This window comes from Pleurodeles waltl, chromosome 2_2 (assembly GCF_031143425.1).
Source record: "Pleurodeles waltl isolate 20211129_DDA chromosome 2_2, aPleWal1.hap1.20221129, whole genome shotgun sequence".
NCBI lineage: Eukaryota > Metazoa > Chordata > Amphibia > Caudata > Salamandridae > Pleurodeles > Pleurodeles waltl.
In genome coordinates this window covers 877960365-877974758 of record NC_090439.1, presented here as the reverse complement: position 1 = coordinate 877974758, position 14394 = coordinate 877960365, and the positions used below count along the sequence as shown (strand labels likewise).

Below are 14394 nucleotides of genomic sequence, written 5' to 3'. Positions count from 1 at the left end.
CGAGGCAGCCTGCTGATGATGCAGAGTCCTCGATGACCGGACCGGGCTTACCCAGTACCCGGGCACTCCAGGCCAGCACGCGCCCTCAGCACTCACCACTAGATTATTACAGCACACACACGCGCGTCACCATTCTGCTCGCACACCTTAAGACACTGAGTCACGGAGAAGGAATTCGCCCTGTCACTTCCTGACAAGGAGGGCGACTTCTGCATGCCACTGTCACTCAGAGACAAGGTGGAAGGGAAGGCAGGCAGACTCACCAGTGCTCTCCAGGCTGTCGATGGCCGCAGAGTACTTGGTCTCCGCCTCTCCGAACTGGCCGTGCTTGAAGAGCTCGTTGCCCTGGTTCTTGAGGGCGGCTGCGCTGAGAGGCAGTCGGCTGGCGGAGCGGTTTGCATCCGTCGCTGCACCTGAAGGGGCGCTCCTCGGCTCTGTCCGCCCGGGGCCGGCGTTCCTCGCGATGTCAGCCTCCTTTTGCCGGTTGCCGTTATTCCCCGGCGACGGTCTGCTGTTCCCTTTGCCCAGCTCGCTCTCCACCTCCTCCCTTGGCCTCCTGGCCGGGGACTCATCTTCTCGGCCGGGAAACTTTTTCTGCGCGTTGCCCATTGCGCTCCTCCTCTGCTCTGCGGTCTCTCCTCCCACGGGCACTCCGGCTTCTACAAGGAAGTTGAGCAGCTCAGTTAGTACGCGCATCATCAGGAGCAACCAATACAGCGACGGGGAGGGGGAAGCAACCGGCAAGACCTGCCCGGGGAACCTTCAGAGGCGGAAAAACATAAATCTGCCGCGGGGACATCGATTGTAACACAAGTGACGTCCTGCACACCAGCAGCCCTGCTGTTTTATGTTTAGAGGGAGATGGGCGTCACGCGCGGCCGAGCCCCCAACTCCAGAGCGCAGACAGCACCCCTTGGGGAAGTAATCGGAAGGTGCATTACACAAACCTCCCACTTAACCCTCTGGGGCTTAAAGTGCACGTGAAACAAGCACTGCTGCAGCAGCACAGAAAGTAACAATGTATTTTAGTCACTAAGTAAAATATAGACGAGAAACCACCAGCTGAAATAATAAACTGTGTACTTATTGTAAACGTTCGCGTACAAAAGACACACAATAACTTCCGGGCAACAGACTTCATAAGTAATGTGGTACCGCAGATGCAAACACGAAGACACTTTATTATCTGCTACATTATTGATTCTGCCGCTGTACACCGGGGTGTCTGTGTCACAGAGCTCTCTGAAGTGCTCAGATATTGTTGGGTTCAGAATCCTTTTACATTCTAAATGCCTTTTCATTCTTAAATATCCCTTTCCATTTCCTTTAGCGCAATCCTCCTTTATATGTTCACTCATGCAAAGGATTCCAAACTGAGGCACTGCATGCTCCCGATAGCAAACACAGTTAGAAAACATTTCACCTCCAAGCTACGGGTTCAAGATCAGATCACGTCAGTGGTAAATGAAGTATATAAGCACCAAAAGCACGTGGTCAATAGAACTTAAAGGCAGGACAATGAGTAAGATCGATTAGAGAAATCAGGCAAAGAGCACTTTTTCTACGAAATGATTAGCTGAAATTTAAATTAAGCTGAAAGTAATTAAAAGTCACACATGTAATATATTGATAATTGTAGAATCATATATCACAGTATTCCACATTCCTTTGACAGGCAGTCCCTTTAAGAAAATACAGCAACAGGAGACGCAGCACGCAAATAAAACAACATATAAGGGCTGCCTAAAATGCGTTCCATAAATAAGTGTAAATATCAATTAAAAAAATGTCCATGAAAAACATTTCAAAGGGAATGGTATACATGGCTGCATAGCGGTATATAAGTAAATCAGTGAAAAAAAATAAAATAAGTATATATGTATGTATATATATAAATAACCTAGTGGCAGTCGCCACTAGGTAGTTATAATTAGGACAATGTTTCCATAGAAAAAGCATTTTTTTGACTTGCCTATATCTTTGGCACGGTTTGACAAATCTTCACAAAATTTTCCCCAAAAAGTGGCAGGTGATTATTGTTGCGCATGGAAAGTTTCAGGGTGATCCGTCAAGTGGGGACTTAGAAGAAAAAGCGGGGTAAAAAAAAGTTGTGTTTCCCATATCCATTCCCTTAGGACCTTTAGACATGACTACAGTCCGAACAACTGGACGGAATTACACCAAATTTGTCAGGAAGCTAGATTTTGGTTTCAGATTGTGCTTTCGGTTGTTTGGTGTAAATCCATTCAGTAGTTTTTGAGAAATTACAGAGAAAATACATTTGTAAATCTCTGGCTGTGAAATGTTCCCGATGATTGCAGCGAATTTGCAAATGCGCGCGACAACAGGAATGCTGCGACTGGCTGGCCGCAATCTCACTAGAAAGTTCTGGCAGCCATTTTATGTCATGGGAGAGGGTCCCCAGGGCTGAAAATAGAAATGATAAGTGGTATAAGGGGTCAGGGTGGAGGCGCCCTGACCCAAGGGGTGTGGTGTAGGGGTGTTTGAGGGTCAAATTGTAGGTTGAAATTTTTTGTTTTTCTTCTCCATGCACGATATTCGTGAATATCCTCACATATTCAAAGACATTCGAGAATATGCAACAAAAAAAAAAGAGTAAGAAAACATTCACAGACTCATTCATACACTAATTCATTCATTCATACATGCACTTAGGGATTCATGTGCCCACTCACATACCCACTCAGACACTCATGTAGCCACTCAGACTCACACACCCACTTTGAGACCCAGTCCGGCACTCGCACATCCACTCACAGATCCACTGACAGACAGGCTCTATGGCTAACCCCCGCTGTGCATGGCCAAAAGGCCATGCATGGTGTGGGGTTGGGTAAGGGCTTGGTTGCAAGCTCTATGGCAAAACCCTGCCATGCATGGCCAAAAGCGGTGCGCGGCGCTGGTTGGATTAACGTATAGTAATCAAAATTACTTTACGTTAAAAAAACATAGAAATTCACTCAAAAGGCGTGGGTTATAGTTACCTTGCAGCGCTAATTATTGTTACTTGAAATAACTAACTATAACTGCTGAATTTCTATGGTCTTGTACGAGTAAATTCAGAACATAACTATAACGTCCTGGTAACCTTTGTTTTTTTAGTGAATGTGTAGAAAGATATTGAAAATGTCACTTACCTAGTGTACATCTGTTCGTGCCATGCAGTGCTGCAGATTCACATGCTATACATTGCTTCCGCCATCTAGTGTTGGGCTCAGAGTGTTACAAGTTGTTTTTCTTCGAATAAGTCTTTTCGGAGTCACAGGATCGAGTGACTCCTCCTCTCAGTCATACTGCGCATGGGCATCGACTCCTTTGTTAGATTGTTGTCCCGCAAAAGGGTGTAGGAAGGAGTGATAGAGTGTAAGAATGCAAATGTACTATACAAGTAATAAGTAAAATAGATGTCCATGCAAATGTAAATGTATATACATATGTACAAATAAGAAACTGCAATGACTACAGGCTTCCGGGGAGGAGGGAGGGTGCATGTGAATCTGCAGCACTATATGCCACGAACAGATGTACACTACGTAAGTGACATTTTCTATTCAATGGTATGTGTAGCTGGAGATACACATGCTATGCATAGACTAAAAAACAGTTGCTATCCCTAAAATAATGCAGTGGCTAGCCTGTAGGAGTTGGAGTTGTTTGAAATAATGATTAAAGGACAGCTTGACCAACACTGGACTGTTGCTTTGAAAATACATGCACACAGTAATGCTTTGTAAATGTATGTGGCGTAGACCATGTGGCAGCTTTGCATATGTCTGCCGTTGGTATGTTTCCTAAGAATACCATAGAAGCACCTTTTTTTCTAGTGGAATGAGCTTTAGCTGTTATTAAAAGTTGTCGTTTTGCTTTAATGTAACATGTTTGAATACATATAACTACCCATCTAGCTAATCTCTTTTTAGAGATAGGATTACCGTTATGTGGTTGTTGAAAAGCAACAAAAAGCTGTTTAGTTTTTCTAAACTCTTTTGTTCTAACCACATAATACATTAGAGCTCTTTTAAGATCAAGAGTGTGAAGGGCTCTTTCTGCAGTTGAATCTGGCTGAGGGAAGAAGAGTGTCAATTCCACTGTTTGGTTTATGTAAAAAGGTGATACAAACTTTGGGAATTGTTTTTGATTAGTTCTAACTACAACTTTATGCTTGTGTCCTTGGAAAAAAGGTTCCTCGAGAGTGAATGCCTGTATTTCACTAATTCTTCTTAATGAAGTAATCGCTACTAAGAAAGCAACTTTCCAAGTTAGGAATTGAATCTCACACGAATGCATGGTTTCAAAGGGTGGGCCCATTAGTCTTGCGAGTACAATATTCAGATTCCAAGCAGGAACTGGTGGTGTTCTCGGTGGAATAATACATTTTAGTCCTTCCATGAAGGCTTTAATCACTAGAACCCTAAAGAGAGAGGTATGTTGTATAGTCTGCAAGTATGCTGTTATGACAGTAAGATGAATTTTAATAGATGAGAAAGCTAAATTTGACTTTTGTAAATGAAGAAGGTAGCATACAATATCTTGTATTGATGCTGTAAGTTGGTCAGTATTTTTAGATTGACAGTAATAAACACATCGTTTCCAATTGTTAGAATAGCATTGTCTAGTTGTAGGCTTGCATGCTTGTTTGAGAACTTCCATACATTCTAATGGAAGTTGCAAGTATCCAAATTCTATGCCTTCAGGAGCCAAATCGCTAAGTTGAGAGCACTGGGATTGGGATGTCTGATTTATCCTTTGTTTTGTGTTAACCGCTTCTATGCCTTGGACGAGATCATCTCGTCCAAGGCTACAGTTCCCCTGTGCCTTGGACGAGATCATCTCGTCCATGGCACAGGGGAACTTGGGGGAGCGCTAGCGCGCCCCCGTGCACCCCCCCCCCCCAAGGCGGGGATGGAAGGGGAAGACTTCCCCTTCCACCCCGACCCCCACCCCTCCTGTGACATCAGCGCACGCTGATTAGTCACAGGGGCCTCCCCCATCGCGCTGGAAGCAGAGCTTCCAGCGCGATTGAAAGAGAAATGCTAAGCATTTCTCTTTCAATCATGTGGGGGAGGCCCGGAGGGGCTTCAAAGGGAAGGAAATGTATTTCCTTCCCCTTGAAGTCTCTCCGAGGGTTTCAAAAGCCTGATTGCTTGCAATCCGGCTTTTGAAACCCCACTAGACACCAGGGATTTTTTTTTTTTTTGGGTGATATTGTCATAAAGGGAGCGACCCCTTGGGGAAGGGTCGCTCCCAGGGGGGGCATGTTTTCGGAAGGCAGAAACCTCTAGGCACCAGGGATAATTGTTTTTTATTTGTAACTTTTTTTTTTTTTTTTTTTAGGTGGGGAGCGACCCCTTAGGCAAGGGTCGCTCCCCTTGGGGGAAAATTATATTTAGGCCATTTCTGCCCCCCCTAGGAGCAGATTGGCCTATTATTAGGCCGATCTGCCCCCGGGGGGTGGGGGGGCAGAAACCTCTAGGCGCCCTGTAGGCAAGGGTCCAAGGGTCGCTCCCAGGGTGGGGGTGGGGGGGGTAAATTTATTTTAGGCCATTTCTGCCCCCCTATGTTTTTTTTTTGGTTTGTTTATTTAGAGATGGGGAGCAACCCCCCCCCCCCCCCCCCCCCCGGGCCGTCTGAGCTAGAGGCCAAACTCCACAGGTAGGCACTTTGCAAAAACACCTCTGTTTTCTGTGAAAAAATATGTTGTGTCCACGTTGTGTTTTGGGCTATTTCCTTTCGTGGGCGCTAGGCCTACCCACAGAAGTGAGGTACCATTTTTATCGAGAGACTTAGGGGAACGCTGGGTGGAAGGAAATTTGTGGCTCCTCTCAGATTCCAGAACTTTCTGCCACAGAAATGTGAGGAACATGTGTTTTTTTAGCCAAATTTTGAGGTTTGCAAAGGATTCTGGGTAACAGAACCTGGTCCGAGCCCCGCAAGTCACCCCATCTTGGATTCCCCTAGGTCTCTAGTTTTCAGAAATGCACAGGTTTGGTAGGTTTCCCTAGGTGCCGGCTGAGCTACAGGCCAAAATCCACAGGTAGGAACTGTTTTCTTTCAAAAAATGGGATGTGTCCACGTTGCGCTTTGGGGCGTTTCCTGTCGCGGGCGCTAGGCCTACCCATACAAGTGAGGTATCATTTTTATCTGGAGACTTGGGGGAACGCTGGGTGGAAGGAAATTTGTGGCTCCTCTCAGATTCCAGAACTTTCTGCCACAGAAATGTGAGGAACGTGTTTTTTTAGCCAAATTTTGAGGTTTGCAAAAGATTCTGGGTAACAGAACCTGGTCCGAGCCCCGCAAGTCACCCCATCTTGGATTCCCCTAGGTCTCTAGTTTTCAGAAAGGCACAGGTTTGGTAGGTTTCCCCATGTGCCGGCTGAGCTAGAGGCCAAAATCTACAGGTAGGCACTTTGCAAAAAACACCTCTGTTTTCTTTAAAAAATTTGGATGTGTCCACGTTGCGCTTTGGGGCGTTTCCTGTCGCGGGCGCTAGGCCTACCCACACAAGTGAGGTATCATTTTTATCGGGAGACTTGGGGGAACGCTGGGTGGAAGGAAATTTGTGGCTCCTCTCAGATTCCAGAACTTTCTGCCACAGAAATGTGAGGAACATGTGTTTTTTTAGCCAAATTTTGAGGTTTGCAAAGGATTCTGGGTAACAGAACCTGGTCCGAGCCCCGCAAGTCATCCCATCTTGGATTCCCCTAGGTCTCTAGTTTTCAGAAATGCACAGGTTTGGTAGGTTTCCCTAGGTGCCGGCTGAGCTAGAGGCCAAAATCTACAGGTAGGCACTTTGCAAAAAACACCTGTTTTCTTTCAAAAATTTGGATGTGTCCACGTTGCGCTTTGGGGCGTTTCCTGTTGCGGGCGCTAGGCCTACCCACACAAGTGAGGTATCATTTTTATCTGGAGACTTGGGGGAACGCTTGGTGGAAGGAAATTTGTGGATCCTCTCAGATTCCAGAACTTTCTGCCACAGAAATGTGAGGAACATGTGGTTTTTTAGCCAAATTTTGAGGTTTGCAAAGGATTCTGGGTAACTGAACCTGGTCCGAGCCCCGCAAGTCACCCCTCCTTGGATTCCCCTAGGTCTCTAGTTTTCAGAAATGCACAGGTTTGGTAGGTTTCCCCATGTGCCGGCTGAGCTAGAGGCCAAAATCTACAGGTAGGCACTTTGCAAAAAACACCTCTGTTTTCTTTCAAAAATTTGGATGTGTCCACGTTGCGCTTTGGGGCGTTTCCTGTCGCGGGCGCTAGGCCTACCCACACAAGTGAGGTATCATTTTTATCGGGAGACTTGGGGGAACGCTGGGTGGAAGGAAATTTGTGGCTCCTCTCAGATTCCAGAACTTTCTGCCACAGAAATGTGAGGAACATGTGTTTTTTTAGCCAAATTTTGAGGTTTGCAAAGGATTCTGGGTAACAGAACCTGGTCCGAGCCCCGCAAGTCATCCCATCTTGGATTCCCCTAGGTCTCTAGTTTTCAGAAATGCACAGGTTTGGTAGATTTCCCTAGGTGCCGGCTGAGCTAGAGGCCAAAATCTACAGGTAGGCACTTCGCAAAAAACACCTGTTTTCTTTCAAAAATTTGGATGTGTCCACGTTGCGCTTTGGGGCGTTTCCTGTCGCGGGCGCTAGGCCTACCCACACACGTGAGGTATCATTTTTATCTGGAGACTTGGGGGAACGCTTGGTGGAAGGAAATTTGTGGCTCCTCTCAGATTCCAGAACTTTCTGCCACAGAAATGTGAGGAACATGTGGTTTTTTAGCCAAATTTTGAGGTTTGCAAAGGATTCTGGGTAACAGAACCTGGTCCGAGCCCCGCAAGTCACCCCTCCTTGGATTCCCCTAGGTCTCTAGTTTTCAGAAATGCACAGGTTTGGTTGGTTTCCCTAGGTGCCGGCTGAGCTAGAGGCCAAAATCTACAGGTAGGCACTTCGCAAAAAACACCTCTGTTTTCTTTCAAAAATTTGGATGTGTCCACGTTGCGCTTTGGGGCGTTTCCTGTCGCGGGTGCTAGGCCTACCCACACAAGTGAGGTATCATTTTTATCAGGAGACTTGGGGGAACATAGATTAGCAAAACAAGTGTTATTGCCCCTTGTTTTTCTCTACATCTTTTCCTTCCAAATATAGGAGAGTGTGTAAAAAAGACATCTATTTGAGAAATGCCCTGTAATTCACATGCTAGTATGGTCACCCCGGAATTCAGAGATGTGCAAATAACCACTGCTCCTCAACACCTTATCTTGTGCCCTTTTTGGAAATACAAAGGTTTTCTTGATAGCAATTTTTTACTCTTTATATTTCAGCAAATGAATTGCTGTATACCCGGTACAGAATAAAAACGCACTGCAGGGTGGAGCTCATTTATTGGCTCTGGGTTCCTCGGGTTCTTGATGAACCTACAAGCCCTATATATCCCCGCAACCAGAGGAGTCCAGCAGACGTAACAGTATATTGCTTTCGATAATCTGACATTGCAGGGAAAAGTTACAGAGTAAAACGTAGAGAAAAATTGATGTTTTTTTCACCTCAATTTCAATATTATTCTTTTTCAGTTGTTATTTTCTGTAGGAAACCCTTGTAGCATCTACACAAATGACCTCTTGCTGAATTCAGAATTTTGTCTACTTTTTAGAAATGTTTAGGTTTCTGGGATCCAACATTGGTTTCATGCCCATTTCTGTCACTGACTGAAAGGAGGCTGAAAGCACAAACAATTGCAAAAATGGGGTATGTCCCAGTAAAATGCCAAAATTGTGTTGAAAAATTGGGTTTTCTGATTCAAGTCTGCCTGTTCCTGAAAGCTGGGAAGCTGCTGAGTTTAGCACCGCAAACCCTTTGTTGATGCCTTTTTGAGGGGAAAAACCACAAGCCTTCTTCTGCAGCCACTTTTTCCAATTTTTTTGAAAAAAACTAAATTTTCACTGTATTTTGGCCAATTTCTTGGCCTCCTTCAGGGGAACCCACAAAGTCTGGGTACCTCTAGAATCCCTAGGATGTTGGAAAAAAAGGACACAAATTTGGCTTGGTTAGCTTATGTGGACAAAAAGTTATGAGGGCCTAAGCACGAACTGCCCCAAATAGGCAAAAAAAGGCCTGGCACAGGAGGGGGAAAAGGCCTGGCAGCGAAGGGGTTAACAAATACGGTCTGTTTGGAAGTTTGCAGTGAGGTACTATTGACAGGTCTAGGAGTGTTGTGTACGAATGTTGTCATGCCCACGTGGGGGCTATGAGTATCATGTTGAGAGAGGTTTTACACTGTTTTTTTTACCAGAAATGGAAGTAGTGGGAGAGGGGGAAAAGCGTAAGCAAATATTCCTGACCAGTTGATTCAGAGAGCATTGCCCTTGGACAGAGGGTGTGGGTGTCTGGATGCGAAGTTTTGTCATTTTGCGCTTTCGCTTGTTGTGAATAGGTCTATTTCTGGTGTCCCCCACTTTTGAAAGTACTTTTGAAGTACCTGAGAGTTAATCTCCCATTCGTGTATCTGTTGGTGTGTTCTGCTTAGGAGATCCGCTAGCTGATTGTGTATTCCTGGAATGTATTCTGCTAGTACGTGAATGTGATTGTGAATTGCACATTTCCATATTGTTTGGGCTAGAAGGGACAGTTGAGATAAATGTGTCCCGCCTTGTTTCTTTAGATAATACATGGTTGGCATATTGTATGTTTTTATCAAGACAATCTTGTGTTTGATAAGTGGTTGAAACGCTTTTAGGGCAAGGAGCACAGCTAATAATTCTAAATGGTTTATGCGATAATTTAACTGTTTTGAATCCCATTCCCCTTGTATGGTAAGGGTGTTGAGATGAGCTCCCCAACCTATCATTGATGCATCTGTTGTTATTGTGGTCTGAGGCATAGGGTCCTGAAATGACTGCCCCTTCATTAAATTGCTGAGATTCCACAATTGAAGGGACTTGTGCGTTTAGGGGTCTAACAACACTAGATCTTGCAATTGACCCTGTGCTTGAGACCATTGTTGTGAGAGGCACTGTTCTCATATTTAGTCTTGGATGTGATATTATTGCTATGCAGGATGCCATCATTCCCAATAGTTTCATGATAAATCTTACTGTATATTGTTGATTTGGCTGCAATTGTGGTATGAGATTTTTGAAAGCTTGTATCCATTGTGTATTTGGATAGACTAAGGATTTTTGTGTATTGAGAGTACCACCTAGGTAAGGTTGAACCTGTGCTGGCTGAAGATGTGATTTTTGGTAATTGAGAGTTAACCCTATTCTATGTAGGGTTTCTATTGTGTATTGAGTGTTTTATTGACAATGTATAATATTGCCTTATTTTATTAGCCAATCGTCTAGATAAGGAAATACACGTTTGTTGTCTTCTTAGGTAAGCTGCTACTACCGCTAGACATTTTGTGAATACACTTGGAGCTGTTGTTATGCCGAATGGCAGAACTTTGAATTGGTAGTGTTTTCCCACTATCACAAACCTTAGGTATTTTCTGTGAGCAGGATGGGAATATGAAAATACTAATCTTTAAGATCTAATGCAGTCATGTAATCTTGTTTTTGTAGTAGTGGAATGACATCCTGGAGAGTTACCATGTGAAAGTGTTCTGACAGGATAAATAGATTTAGTGGTCTGAGATCTGTAATGGGTCAGAGTGCCATCCTTTATGGGAATGAGGAAGAATAGTGAGTATACCCCTGTTCCGTGTTGAGATTTTGGAACTAATCCTATTGCCTCGTTTAGTAGTAGCAATTGTACTTCTTCTTGTAACAGAACGCTGTGTTCTGGGGACAGCCTGTGATAACGAGGAGGAATATTTGGAGGGGTAGAAATCATTTCTAGGCAAGAACCATTGCAGATAATTGAAAGTACCTATTGGTCTGTGGTGATATTTTGCCATTGGGAGTGGAACTGCTGCAGTCTGCCCCTTTAGGAAGTTGGCTCTGTATATACTATTTCAAAGTAAGAAATAGTGTGCACAGAGTCCAAGGGTTCCCCTTAGAGGTAAGATAGTGACAAAATTAGATAATTCTAATGCTCTATTTTGTGGTAGTGTGGTCGAGCAGTAGGCTTGTCAGAGGGTAGTGTTAAGCATTTGTTGTACACACACAGGCAATACACACATACTCCAGGCCAATAGGTTTTTATATAGAAAAATATATTTTCTTAGTTTATTTTAAGAACCACAGGTTCAAGATTTGAAGTAAATACATAAAATACAAGGTACTCCACACAGGTAAGTTAGGAACTTTGAATCAAAGCAATATCATATACAGTATTTGTTAAAATGGCAATAAGCTATTTTAAAAGTGGACACAGTTAAAAAAAAAATCAACAGTCCCTGGGGAAGGTAAGTAAAGGTTAGATTGTGAGGTAAGTAAAACACTTACAAGTCTCAGTTCTTGGGCCTAGGCAGTCCACCGTTGGGGGTTCAGGGCAACCCCAAAGTTACCACACCAGCGGCTCAGGGCCGGTCAGGTGCAGAGGTCAAAGAGGTGCCCAAAACACATAGGTGCCTATGGAGAACAGGGGTGCTCTGGTTCCAGTCTGCCAGCAGGTAAGTACCCGCGTCCTCGGTGGGGCAGACCAGGGAGGTTTGGTAGAGCACCGGGGGGACATAAGTAGGCACACAAAACACACCCTCAGTGGCACAGGGGCGGCCGGGTGCAGTGTGCAAAGCAGGCGTCAGGTTTTAGATAGGAAACAATGGAGAGACCTGGTGGTCACTCTGGCGGTGCAGGCAGGCACAGGGGGGGCTTCTCGGGACAGCCACCACCTGGGCTAGGCAGAGGGTTGCCTGGGGGTCACTCTTGTACTGAGGTTTGGATCCTTCAGGTCCTGGGGGCTGTGGGTGCAGTGCTTGGTTCAGGCGTCGGGTTCCTTGTTACAGGCAGTCGCGGTCAGGGGGAGGCTCTGGATTCTCTCTGCAGGCGTCGCTGTGGAGGTCCAGGGGGGTCATCTCTGACTACTCACGGGGTCGCAGTCACCGGGGAGTCCTCCCTGGGGTGTTGGTTCTCAGGATCTCGACCCGGGGGCGTCGGGTGCAGAGTGTGAAGTCTCACGCTTCCGGCGGGAAGAGTGAGTTCTTTGAAAATTGCTTCTTTGTTGCAAAGATGTAGCTGTTGTTGAGCAGAGCCACTGCTCACAGGAGTTTCTTGGTCCTGGGGGTCAGGGCAGTCCTCTGAAGCTTCAGAGGTCGCTGGTCCCTGTTGGATGCCTCGCTGGTTGCAGGTTTTCGACTCTGGAGACAGGCCGGTAGGGCTGGGGCCAAAGCAGTTGCTGTCATCCGTCGTCTCTGCAGGCTTGTAGCTCAGCAGTCCTCCTTTGTAGTTCAGGTTGCAGGAATCTGCTTTACTGGGTTCTGGGGTGCCCCTAAATACTAAATTTATGGGTGGTTTTTAGGTCTGGGAGGACAGTAGCCAATGGCTACTGTCCTGGAGGGTGGCTACACCCTCTTTGTGCCTCCTCACTGTCGGGAGGGGGGCACATCCCTAATCCTATTGGGGGAATCCTCCAAAACTAAGATGGAGGATTTCTAAAGGCAAGGGTCACCTCAGCTCAGGGCACCTTAGGGGTTGTCCTGACTGGTGGGTGACTCCTCCTTGTTTTTCTCATTATCTTCTCCAGCCTTGCCGCCAAAAGTGGGGACAGTGGCCGGAGGGGCAGCCATCTCCACTAGCTGGGATGGCCTGAGGCGCTGTAACAAAGGGGGTGAGCCTTTGAGGCTCACTGCCAGGTGTTACAGTTCCTGCAGGGGGAGGTGTGAAGCACCTCCACCCAGTGCAGGCTTTGTTCCTGGCCACAGAGTGACAAAGGCACTCTCCCCATGTGGCCAGCAACTTGTCTGGTTTTGTGGCAGGCTGGCAGGAACTAGTCAGCCTACACTAGTAGTCGTATTGGTATTCATGGGGCATCTCTAAGATTCCCTCTGGGTGCATGTTACAATAAATTATTTATTGTGCTGAGAAGTTTGATACCAAACTTCCCAGATTTCAGTGTAGCCATTATGGAACTGTGGAGTTCGTGTTTGACAAACTCCCAGGCCATATACTCTTATGACTACCCTGCACTTACAATGTCTAAGGTTTTGCTTAGACACTGTAGGGGCATAGGGCCATATGTACGAAACCTTTTTCCCATAGACACAGAATGGGTAAAATCCTTTCGTACATCTGGCCCATAGTGCTCATGCACATATGCCTTCACCTGTGGTATAGTGCACCCTGCCTTGGGGTTGTAAGGCTTGCTAGAGGGTTGACTTACCTATGCCACAGGCAGTGTGAGGTTGGCGTGGCACTCTGAGAGGAGTGCCATCTTGACTTAGTCATTTCCTCCCCACCAGCACACACAAGCTGTGAGGCAATGTGTATGTGCTGAGTGAGGGGTCCACAGGGTGGCATAAGACATGCTACATCCCTTAGAGACCTTCCCTGGCATCAGGGCCCTTGGTACCAGGGGTACCAGTTACAAGGGACTTATCTGAGTGCCATGGCTGTGCCAATTGTGGAAGCAAAGGTACAGTTTAGGGAAGAACACTGGTGCTGGGGCCTGGTTAGCAGGGTCCCAGCACACTTCCAATCAAAACTTAGCATCAGCAAAGACAAAAAGTTAGGGGATAACCATGCCAAGGAGGCATTTCCTTACAGCCCCCCACAGGAGATATGTAGGGTTGTGGCATGCTTATGAAGTCACTGTTTTGATGTAGTGACATTGTTTGGGGCCTGGAATTTGCCTCTGGCTCTAAAATGTTAGCCTGTATAAGAGCCTCTAAATCCCCCTCTCTGGTACTGTTGTTGTTGACCTTGTTTAGGTTGGGAGGTAGCAGCCTCTGTAGATTGAGGCTTGAATCCTCCTCTAAATTGCTGCTTATGAAAGGAGACACTGTAAGGTGTTGTGTATAGGGCTCCCATTGCTTTAGCAGTGTCGGAATCTTTCCTGAGTTTCTCTACTGTGTTATCAACCTCAGGACAAAATAGGTGTTTCTTTTCGAAAGGCATATTTAGTACTGCCTGCTGTATTTCTGGTTTGAATCCAGAAGAACATAACCATGCATGTCTGCGTATGGTTACAGCAGTATTTACACTTCTAGCTGCTGTATCTGCAGCATCAAGAGCAGACCTTATTTGGTTATTACTTATTGCCTGACCTTCTTCAACATTGTTGAGCCCTCTTCTGATGTTCTTTTGTCAGGTGTTGTAACTGTTCCTGCATCTCGTCCCAGTGTGCTCTATCATACCTTCTAGCAAGGCTTGAGAACTGGAAATGCGCCTTTAGTTATCTGCCTGTGTAGCTACCTTCTTGCAAGCAGCATCAAACGTTCTGCTTTCCTTGTCAGGGGGAGGGGTGTCCCCCGATGATTGACTATTGGCTCTTTTTCTGGTAGCACTGACA

The 14394-nt window shown here is 45.9% G+C and overlaps 1 protein-coding gene across 1 annotated transcript in view; it reads right to left on the bottom strand.

The window, feature by feature from the left end:
• The window catches only part of SPAG1 (sperm associated antigen 1), a 697262-nt gene that overhangs the window by 260975 nt on the left and 421893 nt on the right, over positions 1 to 14394 (bottom strand). Inside the window, exon 11 of the mRNA XM_069220554.1 lies at positions 264 to 659. Coding sequence (XP_069076655.1) covers positions 264 to 659 — 396 coding nt within the window. The remainder of the gene's footprint in view (positions 1 to 263; positions 660 to 14394) is intronic.